Source organism: Tympanuchus pallidicinctus, unplaced genomic scaffold, assembly GCF_026119805.1.
Source record: "Tympanuchus pallidicinctus isolate F22 unplaced genomic scaffold, pur_lepc_1.0 scaffold16, whole genome shotgun sequence".
NCBI classification, from domain to species: Eukaryota; Metazoa; Chordata; class Aves; order Galliformes; family Phasianidae; genus Tympanuchus; species Tympanuchus pallidicinctus.
In genome coordinates, this window is record NW_026294679.1 from 23,564,900 (window position 1) to 23,577,181 (window position 12,282).

Sequence of the window (12,282 nt, forward strand, 5' to 3'; positions counted from 1 at the left end):
GTAAGATGCTTATTTTTAAATCTCTTAAAAACACCAACTGATCTTGGCTTAAATGCTTGGAGCTTTCAACAAAACGTACCAAACAGCATGGCACTGGAGGTTAAAAAAAAGTAAAATCACAGATGGAAAGCGTGGAAAACTCAGCCTCCAAGGTTTTGTTGTTGTTTTAAACTGAGCATATTCTTTGTTTTAGGATTGAGAGGAACTGCATGCTTTCAACACCCAGCTAATTGCTATCAAGGAAATGCTTCCTGGGGGAGTGTCCCTGTACCATCAGGAACAGGGATTAGTTGGGCAGAGCTGGTAACTTCGAGCTGCTTAGGGCTCAGGGTTGGCTTATCATCATCATCACTGAAGGTGGTGAAGGGAAACGTAAGATCTTTCTGAGCTCAGGAGTAAGCACGTGATTTTTCCTTTTTTAATGATTAAATGATATTGGCAGTACTTCCATTCCCCATTACATCTTATGCATGTAGAGCTGTAATTAGTAAGGGAAACCCAAACAAGGGCAATACTAGCTTCTCTGTGAAAACATCCCGTGTGGATTTTTCTCTGCCTAAGGAATGTGTAAGAAATTCATCCCTAGAGAAGAAATAGAAGCATCAGGTTTGTGTAGGATGAAAACAATTTGAAATAAGAGCTATTTTTCATAGCAAAATATTCTCTTGCTCTGTGCTGGAGAGGATTGAGGAATAAGCCATGTTGACTTTCTGAATTCCATTAAGACTTTAATTTTAAGTCTATGTATTTTTAAAGGAATAAACAAAATGGTAATGCTGACTGCAAACTTAGTTTTCTTTATGTGCACAGATGAATATAAATGCAGTGCCTTTCAGGTACGCTGGCTGTGAGAAGCAGGGTTGTGGTTCTTTGCACATACAGCAGCATGGAGCGGTGGGGCAGGCTGCTGCAGCTGCTGTCTGCCCATCTTTGTTTTTCCCCCCTCACCAAATGAGCTTTGATTCTATAAAGCCATTGAATGCACTTTTACCACCTTTTGCCTTAAGAGGAACAGCGTTCCTAATTGTCTGCTGAATATTTGGTGGGGTTATGGGTTTATCTTGCATCCCTCCTCTTCTCCCTGTGTTTGCATCACTAGTTCATCTTCTGGCACTCTGAGCTGCAGGTTGCCTTCACTAGAGGACAAGTAATACATCCTACTCTTTGCAGCTGGGATGTAGGATGCGTTTGTGCAGAGTGTTCCCAAGTTTCTCACTGTTGGAAGTTGATGCTTTAGTAAAAGTGTGTGGTAGCATCTCATGTTGTGAAAGCAAGTAGAAACCACTAGAGGTGATTTTATTTTTGTCTTCTGTTGTTCTTCATTCACTGGCTGGCAATATTGGAGCAGAACAGCAAGAGTGGGGAGCAAAGGGGAGCAAAAATAATCAAGCTTTCTATTTCCAGTTTTTCTGCTGGTCATGGGAATTCTTCTAATGTTTTACTCCCAGTTTCTTTTTTTTTTTTTTTTTTTTTTTTTTTTTTTTTTAAATCAAGGCCTCTCTGTGCTTGGGCTGACACCACCCCTGTGATCAGGAGACTGAATTTACATCTGTTAAAAGTAAAACTTTCCTTCCCCCCCAAAAATAGGCAATGCAGCAACTTTCCTTTTTGAAGCAAGCATTTGGCCTCAGCCTTCAATTTTGTGAGCTGGCAAAAATTGCTTTGACTCCTTTAGCTGGTGCCTGTTATTAGGTGGCATTTTTGTAGATCAAATTTCTACTTTGTAATGGTGTTTAGATTTGTAGTTCTGGTTTCTCATTTAACTCCATACTGTTGCACATAATGGGGTAGGGGTTGTATTTTATGATTGCTGACACTGAAAGTTGCTTGCTACTGAAAGTTGAATATAAATGTTTTGCTTGAGGCTAGCTTAAAAAGAAAAAGAGCTTAAGAATGGCAGGTTTTGAAGGGAAGTTCAAAATGGCTGAAGTTTTTCTTGCTGGGTTGTTTTGCTTGTTGTTTGATTTTTACTTGCTTTCTGGTATCTAGCTGTCTTTCCCTCTGGTCAAATGGCTCTTATTCATTTGCTGCAGTTGCTTTTAAGATCTCCCTGTATCTTCTGTGCCCTGGCATTGAAGCTGGAGTGTACAAGTATTTCCTTGTAATGAAATGTGATGGGGAAAGGTGGAAGAGGAATTCAAGAAATGCTGCAAGAGCAGTTAAGTAGGATGTGACAGCTGTGTATGTTAGCAAAGTGTGTGCCAAGATGTGACTCTCGTAGTTCACTGTTTATTAGACAGATTTTTAGACAAGATACAATCCTATTTCAGAGCAGCTAACGAACAACTGTGACAGCTACTTGATGCATCTTCTCCTATTCTAGGACAACGCATACTGCTGGTTGGCCTCTCCTGTCGTGCTGAGGGCCAGTGCAAGTGCCTGCTACTGGAAGGTGTTCTGTGGTAACATGTTCTTCTTTCTTGACAGCATGCTCCGTCTTCGATTTCTTCCCATGGCAGCAGGGCTGGCAGCTGCTTCGCGGCGTTACCACGGGGCAGCACATCATCCCAGGGCCCGGGGTCGGCTTGTGGTGGCAGCTTTCATAGGGACAGCCGCAGTGACAGCGAGTGCCAGGCTCCTTTGGCAGAGGTAATGGTTTTTTCTGTTTCTTCCTAAGATCTCCTGCAGCTCTAGGTCCTGTGGTAAGTACTTGCAGGTGTGTTTAAGATCTGCAGGAGGCTTTGTGAAGTGTTATTTCTTGTCCTGCCTCTGCTGCTTGGAAGATATGGAAAATGCTGCTGGTGGCCTCTGGAGCTTCTCGCTGTTCTGAGTAGTCAGCAATAAGAAAATCTCTAGTCTGAAGAATTCTGTGGCTGTGCTCAGCACACGCTGTTTGCCTTTGGTGGGGTCTGCTGCCAGGCTTATCCTGTGTGGTGGTGCTGCACATGCCTGTGGTGCTGTGCAAACAAACCAGCTGACTCAAATAGGCTGGGTGAAAACTCCCAGCTTCTAGGGGACCTGCCAACAACAAGCTTGGTCGGGGGATGCTACACTGGTTTGCTTTGTATTCTGCTGGTTGATGTAGTTAGAAAATGTAGCAGGGGAAGGGAAGGGGACAGTCCATGTTTCAGTGGTAAGGTAGCTGTGGGCAAGGTGTCTTTAAGTGCCAGAATCTGAGTGTATGGTCTCACAAAGCTCAAATCTTGATTTCGTGACTGTGAAGAGAAAGGTGGTATCTGTCCTGTCTGTGATGACTCTCGCTGAGAGAGTCATTATTAGTCATCATTAGTATATCTAAACCAGAAGGATTCTGTTCTCTTCCATTGTGAAAGTGGTGTAGCACCAGCCATGCCACTTGAGCTCAGGCTGCAGTTGAGGTGTGAAAGAGAAGTCCCTGCTCAAAACCCACCTTATCTTTGTTCCAGTGTGGTACAGTTGCTTATGGTACCTCTTTACTAGACTGTTTGGCTAGGAGGCTGTACTTTTAATATAACGGGAGGAAGGTGATGCTAATTGTTCTGGCTACTACTAGTCTTGTCAATTATGATATTGCTTGCTAAAAGGATTTCTCAGATCAAGGAAGAACACTGATTCAGCAGTGTCATGCTCTGATTTACTAATTTGTGCTTGTGGAGTGCTGCTTTATCTGCAGGACCTGAATGTATGGCCTTGCGGCATGGGAGAGGCTTAATTTCTCTGTGGCAATGGCCAAATTAACACACTTTTCAGTCAGTGGAGTGAGCACTTTTTCTGCTTAAAACATCTTCTGTGTGATTGTAAAGTAGGTAGGACGTTATGTCCTACATAAGGCTCTCCAAAGCCATTAAGTCCAAGAAGGCAAATTTTCCCCCTAGCGAACAGTAAGGAAGGCTGGTAACAGCAAGCAAGTAGAAGGCTGAGGAAGAACTTTTTTGCCCCAGTCTTCACTGGCAACTGCTCTTCACATATCTCTGTGGGATGCAGCCCCCACTACCAGTACAAGCTGGGAGATGTAAGGCAGAGCATGACCCTGCTGAAAAGGACTGGGGGTGCTGCTGGATGGAAGCTGGACATCAGCCAGCACTGTGCCCTCACAGCCCAGAAAGCCAACCATATCCTTGGCTGCATTCAGAGAGTGTGGCCAGCAGGGAGGTGATCTGCCCCTCTGCTCTGTGAGACCTTACCTGGAGTGCTGCGTCCAGATGGGGAATTCTCAGTGTAGGAGAGACATGGAACTGTTGGCGTGTGTCCAGAGAAGGGCCACAAAGCTGATCCAAGAAATGGAAGACATCTGTGTGAGGACAGGCTGAGGGCTGGGCCTGTGCAGCCTGGAGAAGAGAAGGCTCATAGCAGCCTGTCAGTATTGAAAGGGGCTGTAAGAAAGAAAAGAATAGTTTAGCAGGATCTTCTATGATAGGACAAGAAAAAATGGTTTCAAACCAGAATGGGAGATTTACAGAGGATATAAGGAAGAAATACATTACAATAAGGGTGGTGAGGCACTGGCACAGGCTGCCTAGAGAGGTGGTGGTGCCCCAGCCCTGGAAACACCCAAGGTCAGGCTGGACAGGGCCCTGAGCTCCTGATGGAGCTGTGGTTATCCCCCTGTTCATTGTAGGGCGGGTTGCACCAGATGGTCTTTAAGGGTCCCTTACAACTCTTAACAATTGTATGAACTCCGTCCTGCAGCAGATCTGCTTCTATTTTTTTTTTTACAAACAGCAAATTGTTACATTTCATCAGGAAGATGGTGCTTCCTGAATGGAGCTGCTAATGGTATGCTGAGTGCTAGTCAGGTGTTATCTGCAGAAGTGATTTTCTAGCTCTTGGAGTACCCAGATACTCCTGAGACCTCTGGGTTCTGTCACCAGGTGTGACCTTGCTTAGCTGAGGGCACTGATAAACATCAGATAAAGCAGACGGGCTGCATCTTTGGAGCAGCGTGGCCTGTGATCTCCTGATTAATTTGGAGAAAGTCGCTTGCTGTGATTTTTTTTCCTTTTTTCTTTGCTCTTTGCTTTCTTTAAAAAAAATTTGCAAAACATTTGAAGATTTCTTTTCCTTTGTGCTATTCAGTAAATCTACAGTGTAATCGTAGAACAGAAGTTTATCCAGGCTTATGGTAATATATAATGACTTGACATACAACTGTTAAATAAGATGAGGAACAAAACTGATACTTGCATAAAATATTTTCTGCAACATCTGTAGGACTTTTAAACAGACTTTTAAATAAGCATTTTAGCTGTATCCAAATAAATGACAGATAAGAAACTCTAAGTTTTCTTTGCATTTCAGAATACATAAATTAGGTGGCTAATAGAGTGTAATATTAATATAGGTGAGTACAAAGCATTCCCAATGACATTTTTGGTCGTCACTGTAAGCAGCAGTAAGTATAATGAATTAGTTATAGAAAGTAAATACAATATGCATCCAGCTGGAGTGTGGGGATTAAATAAGGCAAATGTCACTGAAAATGTTGCTTGTATACTGCAGAGAAAACGGAAGTGTGTGTCTGTTTGAGTGCCCATATTTATGTTAGTGAATTATTCTGATTTATTAAATACTGGGAGCCAGGTTAAGGCTGTCTGTGTAACCAGTTCTGTTGGGGCAGTAGGTTTGCTGTACCAATCATACAGTGTTTGTTTTCCTTCAGCTGAGCAACTGCCCTTCTGTTGGTAGGGGAAACCTTGCTGTGCTGCACGGCTGGGTGCTGTGGGGTCCAGTGCTTCCCAAGCGTAGCTCTCCTAGCATCATAAAGATTTGATGTCCCTTTGGTGGGTGACACAGCTGGGATGCTTAGTTACTCTCTGAGGGAGGAAGGCACTAAGTGATACCCTTCTGCAGGCTGTCAGTGACATTTTCTTTTAAGATGACACTTCTGTGGGATGTCTCACTCTTGTTGCTTTCTTTAAATCTTTTTTTTTTTTTTTTTAAGAGTTAAAGCATGAAGATATAGACTAAATCAAGAAGCTGTTGAAAATGTTACGCATCTTGGACTAGTTTTGTAGGAGGATGCAGTATTAGAGGAAGAGTAGTAATGAACAGAGTTTGTAGTTCTTGTCCTCTGCATGGAGCTGTGTGTGAATGTCCTAATGCTGCTTGGTTACCTTTTGAAAGGAGCACTGAATCTCTGACCACTGCTTGTACAAAAAAAAAAACCCCACAACTTGTTGATTCCTAACAGATTGTTTGTATTTCTGATGACAAGATAGCTTGCAAAAAAAGGGACTCAGGTGGTGATGCCTGTATCTGAACTCACCCTTGCTGCTTAGCAGTATGAGGACACATGATTTCTCAGGTGATTCTTCTGAATCTCACGTGTGGCCTGAAATAATACATTTTGGATGAATTGTGCAGGGTGTGCTCTGGGTGTCATCAGAAGCGAATGCTGGGATGAGCAAGCCCATCCAAGGGTAGAAGTCAAGAGTTGAGAAGGTGTACCTGAACCCCAGTGGCTGTGTAACGTGAGATGGGGCAGAATTCCTAAGTGTGGGGCTGGGTGGGTGTGTTGTTGGTCAGATCTGCCCAGGTTCATGGCATGTGGCCCTCTGCATGTTATCCATTGTGATCCTTGGGCTTTCTGCTCTTGCAGAGGGAGCTCTTGCTGCCTTTGGTGGTATATATCATCTAAATAATTACACAGTACAAGTAGCTAATGCTGCTCAGTTCTGCAGTGGTGGAGTATGCTTTGCCAGTGCAAATAACAGGGCTTGGAAGACTAATGAAGTTTATAACTTAAATAACTTAAACCCAAGGGATTTCCAATTGACAACAGAAGCAATTAAGTAGCTAGGTATTAGTATAATGAACTGAATTAATTGAAATAAATCTCGGTGCAGTCATTGGCTGATCTGAATAAGGCATTAATATATGGATGGGAACTACTGAACCTTAACTTGCAGCAAGCTTAACGATTGCAAGAAAGTATTACCAATAGCCTTGTAAGACTTTTATTCTTTGTGCTTCCAAATACCAGGTCAGTACTAACTGGCCATTGTTATCTTGATAGCACACAACATCTTGGCTCAGTCTGTGAGCAGCTGGAAGACCTTACATTGGGGTTTTGGTGCTAAAGCTTTGTCAGTACAGTCAACCCAGTGCTGAATGACATGGGTGAGCAGAGGTAGCTCTGGGGGTGCAGAAGGATCTCTGCAAGAAGTGTTGCTGGGGCTGTTCCTGATGGAATACAGCTGTGCTGTATTTCTTACCCTCTGCAAGTATGTTAGTGCTGGGGGCAAGGTCTTTGTCTTTCCCTGGAACTCTAGTAATGGGTTTCTTTACTATCAGCATGTTTGTCTGACACATTCTTTTGTTTTTATTCTTTGCTTGTTCTGTTTCTTGCCCCATCCTCTGTGTAAGTTAAAGCAATTAAGTGTGAGGTACCTGCCTCCCACCTGTGTTGGTGTATCTTCATTCTGTTACAAGTTCTTGTTTTTCAGTCTCTGTTCCTCATTGGCAAGCTGAGCTGTTCAGGTGCTGGTTGCCACCTCTACTGAAATAGGCTGAGAATTAGTTTCAACTTTATCCTCCCTCCCTTCACCCTTTTCTCCTTGGGCTATGCAGTATCAATTCTCTAGTTGCTTCCCCAGAATGTGCTCTGTAGGGGACACCCTTTCTTTGTTGCTTTCCTTGATATGTTAACCTTCACCTCCTTGTCTTCCTTGTGTGGCTTTTCCCTCAATGCTTCTGGAATTAATTTTGAAGCTTAGATCATCCCTTAGCAAACTGTTTAAGAATGCATTACTTTTTCTCCAGTGGAGTCTTAGGAGTTCTAGAGTAATTTGCTTAGAATACATTTTTTAATAAAAAAAAAAATTGCTGGAAATACATTATGCCAGCTGGAAGTGACTTTATGCTTTAGCAAAACAAAGCATTTCATATAAATCATAGTCAGGAGGAGAGAGACCCGTTTTGTAGCTGCAGCTGCCTCAGGTACCACTTGACCTGATGCAGGAGAGAGAAGATGTAAAATCTGTAGGTGCTACCCTCTTTATGCTATTTTTAAGAGCTCTGCTCCATCTTTTAACTCTCACAGTGACAAATGACAGCCTTAAGGGACTCTCCTTGGGATTGCTGCACTGAGGGATTTTCTCTGAAGCTTGAAAGTGCATTGATCTATGAGCGGTGTCTTGAAAGAGCACTGTGTCCTTTCGGGTGGCTTTTGGCTTCATTATTTTTACCCATGAGCATTGGTGCAAGGAAAGAATCTGATGCCAGGAAATGAGCCCAAGTGAGCGAATTAGGAAAGCATCTCAACTACGCTTCGGGGAGTGACCCCAGCTGAACTGTGCAGAGGTGTAGTCCTAAACTTGCAGAGCCGTGCAGTTGGATGGCTGTGTCTGTAATATCGTATTTAAATGTGGCACAGCAAATCAAATCTGTGATTTGTGCAGGGAAGCCTGCTGGCAATGCAAGAAGGAATATGTCTTGAGACTGCTGCTTCTGCAAGGCGACACTTAGAGTTCTTTCTCATTACACAGACAGGCATTGTTGGAACTGTAGATCTCTCATGTTGATTAAGTTGCCCTTTTTACTCTTTCTTTAAAAACAATGTGGGTGCCCTCTGGTGGCAGAGTTCCCAGCTGCCTTTCCTTTAGACTGAATAACTTGGCTCCCACTCACCTCGTCTGCATCCCGTGCAGTGCCCTGTTGTCCTCCAGCACTTATCTGGAAAGCAGCGTCTCTTCAGGAAACAAAGCAGTTTAGGAGCACAATGAAGGGAATGATTTTCTGGCTCAGTAGAGGAAGCACAAACTGTGAGATTTAGGATTAATACAGTGCAAGTACCATCCAGCTTTAATTCCTGATGTGGAAATAGTGTCAATTCTCTCAGCTTTAGGGTCCAGTCTTATCACTGCTGTCACCTTTCCCAAGCCGTTCAGCCTCTTCCACCTCCTGATGATCCCAGCTGCTCTCTGGACTTTGAAGACTGAGTCTGTGGGGAGGGAGGCTGAAATTATCGGTACTACTGTGAGCACCTCACAAGCTGGAGAGTCAGCAGTGGGCCCAGATGTGACATTCTTTGGGCTTCCAGATGTGACAACTGCATGACCTGAAATTTGTTCTCCTGTCTCTGGCTGCCCTCCTGTGATCTTCCCTTGCTGTCTGAAGACCAAGAGAAGCCTGAAGCAACCTCATTTCCCTCAGAAGGGATCTCAAATCTTTATTTCTTTGCCAGTAAGTCAGACTGCAGAGTCTTTTAAGTATCAAAAGCAATAACATCTTTGCTGCATTTAAATAACTCCATCTTGCATTAAAGTCATCCATCGGATTCTTGGAACATTTTTTTCACTTCCCCACTGCTTTGCTGAAGTTAGTCTTCATTTCTAAACTCTTAAATAAGTTCAGCACTCAGGCAACACCACTTACTTTAGCTCTATATTTGCTCTCCTGTTCTCATGTCCTCCTAATGGAAATGAAGATGGATTGAAAAGCAGGATCATGAAGACAAGTGCTGCATGTTGGGTGCCTATAAAGTGCTCTGGTGTGGAAGTGTGCCTTTCTCAGTGCACGTGAGTGGGCTCACCAATTTCTTCTTGCTTTGTAGGACTGAGCTTGTAGCTGGCAGAATAAAACCAGATGCTGCAGTGATTGATGTTGTAGTAAGTTTTCACTTCATGGCTTGTAGCACAGATGTTGCTGAGAATTCATGTCAATTGTCAACATGTCAACAACCAGAAGACTGGGTGCTTGCCTAAGATTTCTTAACAGTGGTTAATTATCAGTATGGGCTCATTAAGCTTGATGAAAAATAGTGGTCTTTGGATCAATAGACTTATGTTGATGTTTAACATTATTCAAGAAACCTGACTTGTCTGTCTTTAGAGAAACTAAATACTGTTGAGAAACTCAGAGCAAGTAAATACTGAAATTCACTGATCACATCAGTATTTTAAGTGTATATTTGGTGTATGTAATGTGACTGCTAAATGAGTAGTGCTGCCATGCAAATAAAGCACGTGATTGCTGGAGGTGAGAATAGACCTAATGCAGACAGCTTCCCTGAAGTGCTGAGCAGGAGCAGTGTGTAACATTGAGCCTTGATGTGAGATTCCTGTACTTACACATGTTCTAGGGCACATGAAACCAGCCTTGTGGACACGTCTGTTGTTGTTCCCAGACATTCCCCTTGCTCTTTGGCCATTTTCATGGGTGTTGTGTGCTGGCTTGTGCTCAGCTTGCAGAGCGAGCAAAACTGAAGCTGTCAGTCTCTGCTGATGGATGGCAAGGCACTCAATGACTTTGTCCTTGAGATCATTAGTAGAAGATGGCACAAGGCCAGGAATTTGCCCTTATCAGAGCTGGGGAGAAGCTCACCCACTCAATGATCAAATGTTAATGTATAGATATGTTATTCACCTCTTTTTAATCTATTGATTAAAAAGAGTGCAGTGTTGATTCTTGTCTGGCTTATTCATCACAGTATCATTTAATAGTAAATGAAATGTACATGGGAACTTGGATTTATTACAGCAATGCTGGTAATCTCATCAAGAAATGACATCTGTTTAGCATAAGACTTGCTTTCTATAAACCCTTGTCACTATATTCTTTACAATCCTGTAACTAAAAAGCCTAAATAACAAATCTGTCATTGCACCCATTGCCCTGTTGGTCTTTTCAAATATGATTAACACCAAGTTAAAGCTTATTGAGTATCCATGACAGCCAGGAACAAGGTCTTGGCCAGCTCTTATTAAAACTAAGCCTCAGGTTCTTGCAGGAAGGTAGAAATACATGCCTACAGTGTTGCTCTGTAAGGTCAATCTTAGCCCCATTTAAGTGGAGAAAGTCTCTGCTCTCCTGAGAATGTCAGGATACAGAGAATATAAGCCATGATGTTTCAAAGTGAACACTTGCTGTTTTCATAGATCTGTCACTTCCAGTTACACAGTAAACAATCTTCATTTATTACATGCTCCTGTTGTTTTTGACAACTTTGACAGTAAAAAGATATATTCTGTTGGGCATTATCCCCTGCTTGGATGTTTGTGCCCCTTACCAGTTATGTGCAGTACTTAGCTTTTGATTTATACTATGTCTAACACTATTGTCTTGTCCTGCCTGTTTTTTGTTACCCTGTTTCTACAGCGTTTGCTTTCAAAGTTAAGTTGTAATTTTTGTGTCTTTCTCATCCTTGACATCCAATTTAAACATCCAATAGAACTATTTTCAGCAGTTGATAATTGTATTCTTAGGCTGTGATCTGGCTCAACTTTCAGCCTGAAGAAGCCGGGCTCATATCGCCTTAAGTGTGTTCTATCCTTATGTGGGGCCCCTTAAAAAGTCTGTGGGAATTGGAGAATGCTTTGCCTTCCTTACTCTCCAACATAAGATACTCTTATTTCTTGAAAGCAACATCTGCTGTCTGACAGCTGTGATCTGTGGTGAGCTTGCTGTCTTTTGGGAGGACCAGGAGTGGAGGGTGAAATGCCAGCTCTGATCTGAGTTCCTGTGCTTCTTGCAGTCTCCACCCACCTTGCAGCTTTATAAGATTACCTGGCCCTCTTGACCATGCTATCTGAATGCCCAGGGACAGGCTCAAGGGGAGTTGCAGCACTGAGTGAAAGCAGCTGTAATCCTCTTTGGGAAGGAGCTGTTGAGCTTGTTGATGTTTAAAGTACAGTTTGGATAAAGAGAGGCTCAGGTGAGCAGTACACCAGAGAGATGCAAAACACAGGCTTGTGGCTTCAGGCTTGTTTTTTTTTCTGTGGCAGATATAGTTGAGCTGTGGCCATGTGCATCAGTCAGCTGCAGCCCGGAGACACCTTCCTGTCTGCTTGGAATCATAAGCAGTGTTTCCTGGCTTAAGAACTTATGGTGCAGAGATTTACAGTTCATGAGGGTAACATCATATATGGATGCCTCCAGCGTGTCAGTAGGGTTTGGCAACCTTTTCCAAAGCAATTATTTTCCTCTGCAGGCTGGTGGGAAGATGTCTCTGAGGAGTGGCATGTTATCCTGCATGAGCTGAGTTAGCTGGTAAGAGTGACCTAAAACAGTTCAGGTTCACCTTCTTCACAGCAGTCTCCTTCAGAGGGGGCTCTAGAGGAGGTACTCGCACTCTGGCCTGTCCATCTGCATTGCATGTTGGTGCCAGCCCCAAAGTAAAGGGAGTGGGAGGGAGTGTGTGCTGTCAGCTCATTTGCTGCCAAGACAACGCTGGGTGCCTCCAGCCTGGTCCTGAAAGGCAGCTGTCTTGCCTATTTATAGCAATTTACTGGTGAACGAAGAGCAGAGATGGAGTAAATGCTCTCCCACAACTGATTCTACTGCTTCCCTCTCCTCACTTTACACAGATTGTGTGTGCATGTATGTAAGCACATGCTTTTCCCTTTTTCTCTAGCATACAAATAT

General features: G+C 43.2%; 1 protein-coding gene across 6 annotated transcripts in view; it reads left to right on the forward strand.

Moving 5' to 3' along the window:
• The window catches only part of MICU1 (mitochondrial calcium uptake 1), a 90,817-nt gene that overhangs the window by 10,456 nt on the left and 68,079 nt on the right, over nt 1–12,282 (forward strand). For 4 of the 6 annotated variants that reach the window (XM_052677511.1, XM_052677510.1, XM_052677512.1 and 1 more), the window contains exon 3: nt 2,428–2,589. The exons of 1 other annotated variant lie outside the window; for it this stretch is intronic. In XM_052677511.1, the coding sequence (XP_052533471.1) occupies nt 2,429–2,589 (161 nt within the window). In that variant the 5' untranslated portion in view covers nt 2,428. Of the gene's footprint in view, nt 1–2,427; nt 2,590–12,282 lie in introns of those variants that run through there. One more of the 6 variants, XM_052677515.1, reaches the window with a different exon arrangement.